The 13,494-nt window shown below is 36.2% G+C and overlaps 1 protein-coding gene across 1 annotated transcript; it reads left to right on the top strand.

Annotated features, from left to right (window-relative positions):
* The first annotated feature begins 8,632 nt into the window (after nucleotides 1-8,632).
* On the top strand, nucleotides 8,633-10,765 carry LOC115977905 (protein IQ-DOMAIN 14-like). Its single transcript, XM_031099935.1, has 3 exons — nucleotides 8,633-9,221; nucleotides 9,569-9,772; nucleotides 9,884-10,765. Exons 1-3 carry the CDS (start codon nucleotides 8,811-8,813, stop codon nucleotides 10,568-10,570), a joined length of 1,302 nt encoding a protein of 433 aa, XP_030955795.1. The 5' UTR covers nucleotides 8,633-8,810; the 3' UTR covers nucleotides 10,571-10,765.
* The last annotated feature ends 2,729 nt before the right edge of the window (nucleotides 10,766-13,494 follow it).

The following is a 13,494-nucleotide window of genomic DNA, read 5'->3' as shown; positions in this document are numbered from 1 at the left end:
ATTTTTTGTTGAGATCAGGTGGCTCTCCCTTGTTTTTCAGAATTTGATAAAATTTCATTGAAATCTCCTAGACATAACCAAGGAAGATGCAATTGATTGTTTAGGAAAGCTAATAGATGCCAGGATTCATACCTTTTATGAGTCTCCGGATGGCCATAAAAACCCGTCAATCCCCATTTGTAATTTTTCTCCATGTCATTAATTACTGCATCTATGTGGTTCAGAGAGTAGCTCTTGATTTCTAGATCAATATCTCTAGCCCACAGCATAGCTAGACCCCCTTTTCGACCAACGCAAGGAACAAAGAGACCATTTGGCAACCCAATTCTATTTTTTATTCTTTCCATTCTTTTATTTTTTGCTTTTGTCTCCATCAAAAACACTACTCTGGGACTCCACCATCGCACCATATCGTGCAACGCTCGAAACTAACTTGGGGTTCCCAAGTCCCCGACAGTTCCAACTTAAGGGATTCATGGCTCCCGACGGTGCTGCCTTACAGCCACTGCCGATCTCTCATCATTTTGGGTTAAGTCCCCCGTGTTTACTAGTCGTAGCTTCTTTTGAGGAGCTACTAGTTTTTCTTCTTCAGATATTAACATCCCAACTCTCTTAGTCCCACTACTTATAAACTGAACTTCCTTACCTGGGCTTTTATTTTTTTCCTTTTTCCCTTGCCAATCTTTTCCACTGGGCTGTTGTCTTTGTTTTCCCATCTAAGCCTTGGCCCGTACTCCAAAGCAGCTTCTTTTTTCTCCCTTTAATCAATCGTGGGCTTAACAGGGATGCTCACTCCCATGTCTTGCTTTTCGGAATGGGCTTGCTAGCCCACTAAAGAGAAAGCATCCTCAGAGCCCACAAAACCCATACCACCACACGTCAAGTCGGTCAAAGGGTTTTGACTCAAATCACGTGCTAGATCATTACCCAAATTCCCCATTGTTCCACGCAGCAAGTTTGAAAAGGGGTGATTTTTCAGATCACGCATGTTCCCATTGTCCAATACTTCACACAGCAATTTTGAGAGGGAGCTATTGTTCCCATCACATGCACCTGTCACACCAACAGTAACCTGTACCTTCTGATTTGACTGGGCACGTGCTACTCCCTGTACACCATCTCTCTCACTGAAACCACCAAGCTGTTCAAAATTTTTTGAACTTGAAACTCTTCGGTCTCCCATGCCACCTGAAGGGCCATCGCCACTATCAGACACCGAAGTAGAAGAAATCTTTGTTGCAATGACATGATTTTCCTCATGCCGGTCTGCACTACCCTTACCTCGGTCCCCATTGCTGGTTGACCGAGATTTTTCCATACCCATCTTTGAGTTTCCCTGAGCTCGAAGCCATTCACCGTATTGCCTGGGATTTTGCTGGTTTAAGAGCTCTTTACAGTGCTTTTCGTCATGACCCAGCCTCCCACACTGAAAACAAAAAATGGGGAGCCTTTCATACTTGAAATTAACCCAAAATTTTTTACCTTCCACACTAGCAATTTTTCCACCTCTTCTAAGTGGTTTGTCCAACTGGAGATCCACTCTAATTCTCATAAATTTCGCCTGGTCTGACTGTCTTGCATGCCGATCAACTTCAATGAATCTTCCTATATTGTTTCCCAAGCTCTCTACCCACTTCATCAGACATTAGTTCAAAGGGAAGTCCCCATATCTGAACCCAAAAGGGAGAATGTGAGAAACTTATGTTTGTGGCAGAAAGCCCTCTTCGCCACCTACACAACAGTAGCAAGTTGTTTTCAAAGTTCCATGGCCCATTTTTTTCCACCCATTTCATTTGGTACTCCGAGCTGAACTTGAACTACATAATACCATTACCTACATCCACGATCTGTAAGTCGGAGCCCATTTTCCATGCCATCCGTCGGGTGTTCTTCAACACTCTTGAATTCTGATTTCTATCCACTAAAAGACGCCCAAATAGACCAAGCGAACACTCCTCCAATAAATCAAACTTGCACCTTGACTTGATGCAAATTTCCTCTTCTTCCTCTTTGGTGAGACGGAGATTAGACAAACCCTCCACTATAGTGTTGTCCTTGGTAGTGATGGGGAGAACGAAAGATATGAACTCTTGGAAGAAACCCTTACTGCAAACGAGAGGGAGAGAAGGCTCGGCTAGAGAAGACGAGAGGGAGAGGCTCCTACTTGGGAGAGAAAATGCTCAGCAAAAAGTACACCTTGCTTGAGTTAACTCTCCACATCTCACTTAAGCGAATATCAAGTGAGTCCTCATCCAAGAGCACTCATACTCGCACGTACCTTCGTTTGTCCTAACTTAAGTAGGCTCACTAAGTTGTCATTTTGATCCCCCGATTTTCTATTCAGGGGTTCTATTTTTAGAATTGCACTTTGCTTACACTATGGCTTCGCTTGAGAGGACCTTGAGCTCGCTCAAGCAAGACACTCAAGCACAATTTTCTAATTTTATTATCTCTTCATTATTTTACTTTCAAAGTAAGATCACCCACATATATATATATATATAAATATATATATATATATATATATATATATATATATATATGGGTTGGGTTCAATCATTGAATTACATGTTCTATATGTTTTTTACATGCATGCTAATTTTCATGCCAATTGGATTTAATTTACCATTCAATCCATAAACTCGTCTTTTATACATTATTTTAAACTACAAAAACTCGAATTTAAACAATTGATTGATAATATTGCCATTAATCATTTATCATCGTTAAATTTTGCAAGCATGGAGAATATACGAAGATAATGTAATCTAACGGTAAAATTGTCAAAATTTGCATCTAATTAAAAAATATTGAGTGATGCAATATTTCTTAAAGTTACACTAGGTGTAATTTGAACTCAACTCTATATGCTCAACAAAATCTAGTTTGTTTGTATTTGTATTGATTTTAATGGATGTATCTTTATATAAAAATAATGACTCTTTAGGCAAAGTTTAAAACTGATATATAAAATATTGCTTTTGAGAATCTCAATAATAGCATTATTTCAAATATATATGTTTTAAACATGTAATAAAGCAACTACTAAAAATATGACACTTCTATATCCTTTAATTTGTTCTAGAGATACTCAAGGTCTTGTGATATTCATAATGTATTGGATTAAAAACTTCTAACCAACATTTGAATAGTTTAGCTTTTGAAGAGCTTTAAGCACTAGCATTCGTGAAAATGTAATTTGTAAAAGTGTTATTTGATTTAGTTCTAATTTATTTATTTATTGAGTGTTGATAAAATAAATTATATCTAGAATTTTTTTTTTCATAAAAAAAGTACATAAGCCAATAAACTAATAAAATAACATAAAAAGCTAATTCCAATGGGCTTATTAATATTGTTTTTGACAATTAAACATGGAAAAAGGAAAGAAATAATGCACCTAATAAATAGTGATTGATAGGCCAAAAACGAATTGACCTCTTGTAATAAATTAACTAATTAATTTAGCCAAGTGAATTAATTAAGTTAATCAACATGCAAACGCGTAGTAGCACAAACAAATCACCAATAAACTAAGTATGCAGCGGAAAATAAATTGACACGGTGATTTGTTTATGAATGGGGAAAACCAACACGGCAAAAACCCCATCGAGTGATTTTAAGGTCACCACTCCTGAAATTCCACTATTATCACAACAAGCGATTACAAGTAAAGGAATCCCAGTACATTATACCAACCTACAGTTGAACCCTTACCCTAATACCCAATTGGACTTGTTCTATAGCGACAATTTCTCCTTTTGATGCACGGCTTCCAGTACGTGACTAACCAATTGCACGGATCCCAATACGCAACTTCAATCACCAACTAGAGAAGGTTGTTGGCTGCAAAGTTCTTCAGTTCATCCCAATGATGAAGATCAAGAAAATGCTTAGTCACAAAATCCTACGGTGTACAAACACAACAACTTCTTCACAAGAATGATGAACTAGGGCAAATTCTGTCTCCGGTCACAATTTACTTAAACAAACTTTGCTCAACACTTGTGCAACTTGTGAACACTTTGGTGGCTCTTAAAATAATCCTTTTATATGTCTAGGGTTGTGAGAAAAGAAAGCCTAAACACATAATCACGGATTGGAGTCAAAACAGAACTAAAACTCTATTTTTCATAAACCTCGACAGATGCCTATCTGTCAAGCTACTGTCGAGTAGCTATCGAGCCACGGGGTTATAACAGCTTCTTAAGCTCGATAGATGGCTAGCTGTCGAGCTTTAATGATAGACACTTCTTCAGCTTGAATCTTGGACAGACTTGCATGGCTTTAACACTTGATCTTGAAACAAAGTTTCTTGAAGTATTAAGCACATCCTAGATCTACCCAAATACAAGTAAAGTGCGTTTTGTCAAAGGATTAGCCAATTACATAAAATAGTGACATATGTTCCTAACAAGTGAATCACATATGTCCTAACAGTGATTAAAGCTTCCATCAAGTGCTTATGTGCATTGGATGCAGACACAGAATTGATACATGACCATTTTAGAAAATATGTCGCATTCTTATCTTCTCTAATGCACAGAGTACTAAGGTAAGCTGAAGGCCTAAATAGTTGCATGCTCTAATATTATTATAGAGATCATTTTTCTCAAGGTGCACCATATATGGTAGAGTCTAAATCTTTTGCCCCACTTTTCCTCTTCCACTTTGTACTCCACTAATAAAAACTTGACACATGTCAACTCCCTTAATTAAATTCTTTTTTTTTTTTTTGCTCTTTTTTTTTTCACCTCCTAAAAGAAATATAAATAAATAAAATCCCAACACATCCCACCAACCACCATCGGTCACCACCACCAACCTTCACTGACGGCGACAATCACCACCACCACCGATGCCGGTGAAGTTGAGCTTTTGAAATCCAATTAGTCGTTAGACCACTTATTAGTAATTACAGTGTGTTTGCTGAAAACTGAAAATTGAAGACACTGTAGTGAAATAATTTTTAAATGTGTGAATAGTGCCATGAGACCCATTTTTAATGAAAGTTGTTAAAAAAAAGGTTTGTGGGTTCTGTGAACAGTACACGGGACCCACTGGAAAAGCCACCACAGCCACACAGAAACATGCTTCACACACACACACACACACACACACACACACAAAACTACAACAACAACAAAAACAAAAACGCAGATGCAGACGATAAGTAATCACTATGCAAACGGTCACTTACATGACTAATAATCGTCACATGTTAAAGATTGAATGGCTAGTCTTGCAAGGTGCTCAAAGGAGACATTATTTGCAATGAGTCAACCAAAATGATTTGTGTCAAGGCCCACTATTTGTTTAATGAAAGCTTAAGGAGCTTTCTTGGTTGTGGAGATGAAGAGGAGTCAAGCCATGAAAGGTGCCCAAAGTTTGTGGATCTCAACCCCATAAAAAGCGTGGATGCAGATCTGTGTTATATATATCAACTTTGGTGTGCGATCACTTCACAAATATAAGTGCTTGTGAGGTGTAGGGGCAAGGACCGAGGTTCAAGTCTCTAGGAGGAGCTTCATACACATATGCACTTAGATTAAATTAGAGTAGAATTTCTATATTGTATTTTTTTTTTTTTTAAATGTCAGGACATATGTGATTCATGTTATGAACATATGTCAATATTTATATAGTTAGCTAATCTTTTGACAAAACGCACTTTACTTGTATTTGGGTAGATCTAGGATGTGTTTAATACTTCAAGAAACATGTTGCTCGTGTCTAGTATTAAAGTCATGAAGATTGGACTAAGAAACAAGTGAAGAAAAGCTACTCACTAAATCTGGACAGATAGCTCGACACCTGCGGACAGATAGTTCGACACCTGCGGACAGATAGTTCGACACCTGCTTGATAGATAGCTATCTATCGAGATTTAATGAATGAAGCTTGACAGATTCTCAATCGATCAAGGTATCTATCGAGGTTACGGGAATTCAGATTTCCAAATCTGATTTTCAGCCTAAGCTTTTGTATTTGTGTAGGGTTTCTTTTCTCACAACCCTAGACATATATAAGGCTTATTTTAGAGGCCGTCACATAAGAGAATACAAGGAGAACGAATGCAAAAGGTGACCGATGCCTTATTCTCTCTGAAAGAAGCTACTGCGTCTTTGCGCCTTAGGGTTTTGTAACCAAGTACTTCTTGATCTTCATTGTTGATGAAGTAAAGAACTTTGCAACCAACAATCTTCTTCTAGTTGGTGATTAAGTCGCGTACTGGGATCCACGCAATTGGTGAGTCACATACTGGGATTCATGCATCAAAAAGGGTGGTGCTCATATATTGAAGAGTTCAGAGGTTCTGAAGCGGTAGAAGGTTTCTGCTGTAAGTTCATCTACGAGAATTGTAGAGTCTAGGGACAAAGGTTTTGTACTAGATCTGAAACTTCTCTTTTCTATAGTGGATTGTTTTTCGGGAAGGTTTCCTCCCAGGTTTTTACTGTGAAACTAGTTTGTTTCATTGGTTTTCCTGGGGCATCATATCTTGTCTTATTTATTTTTCCGCTGCATGATTTTGATATGATATTGATATTTGTTTGTTTTAACAAGTTTTATTAATAATAAATCTAATTAACAACTTAGATTTAAAACTTGTTAATTCTATCAACCAGGGTCTAAATTTCCCAACAAAAAAAATGGTGGTGGCCAACTTGGATTTCACAGATAGTTTGAGAAGACCATATGAGTTGACTCAGCTAGGTCACTATAGGGTCGTCGTCCTTTGATAGGTCAACTTCGCCGGCGCCTATAGTGGATGGTCGTTGGCACCAATGAAGGTTGGTGGTCATGGGCCAGTGGGGATGTGTTTTATTTCTTTTAGAAAGTGAAATAAGAAAGTTCAGAAAGGGATAAGAAACTTAGAAAGGGCCACAATTTCGTTGCCGCCATGAAGGTTGGTAGTGGTGACCGGTGGTGGTAGTGGGATGTGTTTGAGTTTTATTTATTTTTATTTCTTTTAGGAAGTGAAATAAGAAGAAGGAAAAAAAAAATAGAATTTAATTAAATGAGTTAACTTGTGTTAAGTGTTTATTTGTAGAATATAGAGTGGAGCAAAAAAAAGTTAAAAAAAAGAAGAAGAAGAAGAAAAAGAGTAGCATGAAAAAAGTGAAACAGGAGATTTGTTCTCCATGTGAATAACTAGACTTTGAGCAATTCTAGGTGGTTAATGAATAAACCAAGTTTGTGTTTTCATTAGTTGGGAAAAAAAAAATAAAAAGGAAGGTTTAAAAAAAAAACAAAAAAATCAGAAACCAAGAATATAATAATTACAATTGTACAATGTGACAAGGAAATGATTGACCAGTGTTAAAGCAAGTCCACAGCATAAGAACCTTTATTATCATTTTTTGGAAAGTAACTTGTGTATTATATGTCATCTAATCTTTAAGCAGCGTTTCAGAGTCGCAGAGAAAAGGGTAGGGGAAAAATAGACATGAGAGTTGAATTATCAATTGCATGAATAATTGAAAGAAACATCTAAAAGGAACAGTAAAAAAGAATTCTGAAATCACTGTTAGATGCTGTTACAACCGAAAGAACTTTTCAAACAATGAAAAGGAAGAGAAATAATTAAAGCGGGTTGTATTTGCAGGAGCCTCAGCCATTTCTCAATTGGTTAACAAAGTGAAAGTAGAACCAACAAAATTGACATCAGTTATGGGTTCTGCTTTAACGGTGAAATAGAACAATGTGCAAATGCAAAGGCAGATGATTTGTTTCTCTTTACATGTCACAACCAGTTTTTTTGGTCCCGGGATTTAAGAGAGTAATAATATAAATGGTGGTATGGTACCATTTGTTATTTATATTTATTTACTACGGTTTTGCAGTGAAAACGAAGGGAGAGAAACAGTTGCAAAGAATAGAAAAAAGTGGGATATGAAAAAGAGTAGCATATATTAATGTAACTTCACGAGATTGTCAGAGGAGGACAATGAGGTATCTTTCTTTTTGAGGACACGTCGCTCCAGAAAGTAATAAGAGAGAAAAGAGTGAGGAGAGAGAGAGTGTTTTTTCACTGTTGGTGATCTTTTTCATTTATAAAAGACAAAGCTTTTTCTGAGTTTCTGATTGGCGGGAGTGAGAATTCGAGCGTTTCACTTTCATTCTGTTTTGCTTTGTTTCTTTTTCTGACCTCTCATTGTATTCATTTTGAGAATCTGATTCTACCAAGGTTGGTTACTCTTATTATTATTTTTTTTAGGTGAAAATTATGAAGCCGTTTGATAACGTTGTTTTAGTAACGTTATTTGTATTTTTTTTTAAATATATATAAGTAAAAAAATATGTAAAAATACGTGTAATATTATTAAATTATAACAATATTACACCAAACGGGCCTATCTATCTATTATTTTACCATATTTTCTCTAATATAACGTTTCACTTTCTTGTAACTTCCAATTAAGTTACTGTAATTAAATTACTTTATATTTATTTTTAGACAGCCTGTACGTTCCAGCGGCAAGTTTTTGTCATGTAATACAGAATTTCACGAGGCCTTGACAGAGTTTTTTCCTTTCCCCTCTTATCTTTTTCTGCCCAAAAAAAAAAAAAAGCCAAATTCCACTGAACTTATATTTATTTTAGTTATAAAATCTTTTACAATTTTTTCAAATATAGGCGGTTTCTTGAAGACTTTTTTTTCTTTGACAACTCTGTTACACTTACACCACTTTGCGGAACATGGAAAGAGCCTAAGATGGTGAGCTGTAAACCTGCAATAGCCTTTTTAGCTTCTTCTCTTTCTTAACATTTCTTGGTTTTTCCCTCACTTACTCTTTCACTGAGAGAAGATGGGTAGGGCAACAAGGTGGCTTAAGGGGTTGTTTGGGATAAAGAAAGACAAAGAGAATTCCAATTCCAGTAACCGGAGAGACAAGAAATGGTGTAGTAGTATAGGCAGCAACTCTGGGAGAGACTCTGTGGGCTTGTGTCATAATCCAGGGACTATACCCCCAAATATATCAGTTGCCGAGGCTGCTTGGCTAAAATCATACTACAGTACAGAATCAGAGAAGGAGCAGAACAAGCACGCCATTGCTGTGGCAGCAGCAACGGCAGCTGCAGCTGATGCTGCAGTGGCTGCTGCCCAAGCTGCTGTGGCTGTAGTGAGGCTTACAAGCCATGGCAGGGGCACCATTTTTGGTGGTGGACAAGAGAGGTGGGCTGCTGTGAAGATTCAAACTTTCTTTAGGGGATATTTGGTAAGTAAGTCTTGGCTAATTTTCTACCAAAACAGCATTTGTGGTTTCAATTAGTGGTTTTGCTGCTTCTAGTTAGTTTGAATTTTGTGAGTTTAATTGTGTAGGTTTGGTTGGTTGTACAGCTTTATGAATTTGTTTACTTAGATGTGAACTAAGACTTACATATATGATATAGGTCTTAGTTTGTTGCTAAAAGACGAATTTTTGGTTTGGTCTTCTTCAACAATATTATTAACTTTGTTTTAGAACTAGTAAGTCCTGAATGCTCCAGTTTTCTACTTTTGAATTTTGTTTGGATGTCTGTGAATTGAAAATTTTTATTTTCTTGGATTTTGGATTCTGAACAGTCCAGAAAAGCGCTGCGAGCACTGAAAGGACTGGTGAAGTTACAGGCACTTGTTAGAGGCTATTTAGTGCGCAAGCAGGCCACTGCAACTCTTCACAGTATGCAGGCACTTATTAGAGCTCAAGCCACTGTTCGGGCCCAGAAAGCTCGCGGGCTCATCAACAAGGAAACTAATAGATTTGAAATCCGAGCACGAAAATCCGTGGTAATTAGAAAGACCCCAATTTTAAAATCTTGTGAAAGAAAAGGAAAAAACACGAGTACATTTTCTTTACATAGCATTTATATCTCATAATTATTCACTCTAATTTTGCAGGAGAGATTTGAAGACACTAGAAGTGAGCAGCAGACAGCTCCAATCCACAGCAGAAGGCTATCAGCTCCATTGGACACCACAATTAACAGCATTGACGAAAGCCCAAAAATTGTGGAGGTTGATACAGGCACGCCTAAATCAAGATCTCGCAGAACAAACACTTCTGTTTCAGACTTTGGCGATGACACACCTTATCAAGCACTCTCTTCCCCACTCCCAAGTCGAATTCCTGCCCGTTTAGTGATACCTGATTGCCGGAACTTCCAAGACTATGATTGGGGCTTAACCGGCGAGGAATGTAGGTTCTCCACCGCGCAAAGCACCCCACGTTTTGTGAATCCAGGAGGGTCTAATGCACCGGTCACGCCTGCTAAGAGCGTCTGTGCTGATAACTTCTTCAGGGGATATGGGAATTTTCCCAACTACATGGCTAGTACTCAATCTTTTAAGGCTAAGTTGAGGTCTTATAGTGCACCTAAGCAAAGACCTGAGCCAGGGCCAAAGAAAAGGTTTTCACTTAATGAAATGATGGAGTCAAGGAGTAGTTTGAGTGGGGTTAGGATGCAAAGGTCATGTTCACAGGTACAAGAAGCTATTAATTTCAAGAATGCTGTAATGTGCAAGCTTGAGAGGTCCTCAGAGTTTGTTAGAGAGCCAGAGAGATATTACTTGCAGAGGAAGTGGTGAATATACGAAGAGAATAAGATAGAGATCCTGGTATTACTTCTAAGTTGTTCACAGTCTACAGCTCTTGGATATTTTTGGATGCTAATATGTAAGATTATTAATACTTAATAGAAGAGGAGAAAATGTGAGTAGATTTACATATGATCTAACTAGAACACTGTCCGAGAACTTATGTCAGATGTTGGTATTTAGTGATGGATCCTTTTTATATTTTAATCAAGTGAATTGCAATTGTAGAACAGTAATTAAGGGCCAACATCTTGCCAAGTGAGTTCTAGGCTTCTAGGTTCTATCTTCTTTCCAATGTTTATATATTACTTTCTGAGTGACTGAATCTTATTTTTATAATGTTAACATTTTTTTTTTTTTTTTAAGCAAGGGAATGAGCAAACTAGTTGCCCTCCCTTTTTATGTCTAAAACTATATTCATGAAAAATATCTAACAGCATCCAAATCTCTTCAATAACATGACCAAACATAGATTTTGAAGGCGCCTGGTTGTTGATAGCTGTGACAATTCTTTGACCATCTCCTTCGAACTCAACCTTAGAAATGCAATGTTCTCTAGCAAAACTTGCTGCCCTACTAGCTGCCAAGGCTTCCACCAGAACTACTGAGTGAGGTGTTGGAATTTTTTTGTTAAGGGCTGCTATTACATTCCCACAAGAATCGAATCACCACACCAATACTAGCTAGGGAAAACTCGGAGAAAATCACTCTATCAAAATTTGCTTCATACATTCCTTCGCTTGGAGGGTTCCACCTAATCGGACACCTCAGTTGCACATCTCTATGAGGTTTTCGTTGCACATCGAGGAATTCAGTGAGTAGTTACTTAACTTTCAATATTACTTTTGTCAAAGCCCATGTTGGTTGCTTTTCTCTGATCATATTTCTTCTTTGCCAAAGACACCGGGTGATCATAGAAAATTTAGCAACAAAAAAAATATGTTACCTTTAATTTAGGTATTTTATATTGGTTAAACAGGATTCAATTGATTCAATTGGTAAAATTTGTTGTCATCAACTAAAGAATAAAGGATAGAATCTCGCCTAATATATAATAATAATAATAATTTTAGAGCAGAATTCAGATATTCAAATTCTAATGATTTTTTCTTTTTTTTTTTGAGAAACTAGACAAAGAAACTGTATTGAACTGAATTAAGATGCATCATACCAAAATCCGCAGGGACCCTGTTATGTTGAATTCAATCAGTTGTGCTAGGACCACTGTGAGAGACCTCGGCGAAAAGCGTCCCTCAAAAAAGAGATTCGGGTACCTTTTAGGGCACCTCTCTTTTTGGGTAAGTGGTATAGAGTCGTCACTTATTTTTCTTTATACAAAAAAATAAGAAAAAAATACTAATTACAAAATACATGACTGAATAGTTCCGTTCATTGATTGAATAAAAATTACATATCTTGAAAAACATAAAAATTACATAGCTTTGGATCCTAGTTACAATCTACCAAATAATTACATGGCCTATTGTCCTACTTACATTCTACCCAAAATAAATGAAGAAAATGCTAAATCTACTAAACCAAAAACCTAAATCCGGAGGATAGGTTATGGAATGGGAAGGTGTTGGGCACCCATTCTGCCCAGACAAAGTCTAGTCTTCTAGACTCTTGTGACCAATGTACTTTCTTATGCATGTCATGAATGATATGTTGAACATGTGAGACAACTCTTAAATCACACAAATTTATGTATGAATGAAGTCTCTTCTTTTGTTTTAAAAAAATCAGATCTGTTTTTATTGTTGGAAAAAAAATTGATTTTAGTTTGTCAAAATATAGATCTGTTTTGTGGGATGTAAAAAAAAATGGTTTTTGATAATAAAAATTCAAATCTGTTTTGTCATATTTAAAAGAATGATTTTTTGATGACAAAAATTCAAATTTGTTTTGCTATATGTTTTAAAAAAAAAAAAAAAAAGATTTTCTAAGAAAAGAATTCCACTCATAATCTAAATTTACGCAATCATGAATTAAAATAAACACAAACATAGTAATACATAATCTCTTTCTTTATTTCAATAATTTGCATGTATTAAGAAAATTAGATTTGCATCTTAAGAAAGATGCAAATCAGTTTTGATTTGAGAAAATTTAGATTTGCATCTCATAAAGATGCAAATCTCTTTTTGTTTGAGAAAACTCAAATCTACATCTAAGGAAGATGTAGATCAATTTTTATATTAAGAAAAACTCAGATTTACATCTTATAAAGATGCAGATCTGTTTTCTTATATTAAGAAAAATTCAGATCTACAGCTTATAAAGATGCAGATCTGTTTTTATATTGAGAAAAATTTAGATCTACATCTTATAAAGATGCAGATCTATTTTGTTTTATGAAAAATAATTGTTCACATGCAAATTTATTGACATTCAAGAAAAAGATTATAACAATCACATAAAAAAAATCATGCTTTAACAAATCAACAATTTACAATTCATGTTATGGATATTGGAAAAAAAAAAGAGATATAACATGCATCATCACATCACAAGAAAAAGGGTGAAGGAAACAACCTCTTGCATGAGCACACTTTGTTCTTAAGAGGATGTTTTAGGGTTCAAAGAAATTTGTTAAATTTTCTTTGAAACCTAAAAACCCTAATTTAAGCAGCAACACTCAAAGAGGGGATCAGAAAATATGGGTGGTTTAAGAGTCAAAAACGTATGCCTTTTAGAGCGTAAAAAAAAGGTGCTGAATTTTGAGGTTCAGTCTCTATTTATAGAGGCCAAAAGACTCTAAAAAATAGGTACGGACGATTAGGGTTTGAATCCGGACGCATCCTTTTGCGAAAAAATCGAAAAGGGTATGCATAATCGTCACCTGAAGGCTGTTAGGCCAAAACCCACATCAGGGAAATTTGGCCCTTTTAGAGTGCCGTTCGGCAATCCAAAAG

Source organism: Quercus lobata, chromosome 2 (assembly GCF_001633185.2).
Source record: "Quercus lobata isolate SW786 chromosome 2, ValleyOak3.0 Primary Assembly, whole genome shotgun sequence".
Lineage (NCBI taxonomy): Eukaryota > Viridiplantae > Streptophyta > Magnoliopsida > Fagales > Fagaceae > Quercus > Quercus lobata.
The sequence above is the reverse complement of the archived record's forward strand: the minus strand, read 5'-3'. Positions and strand labels throughout refer to the sequence as shown.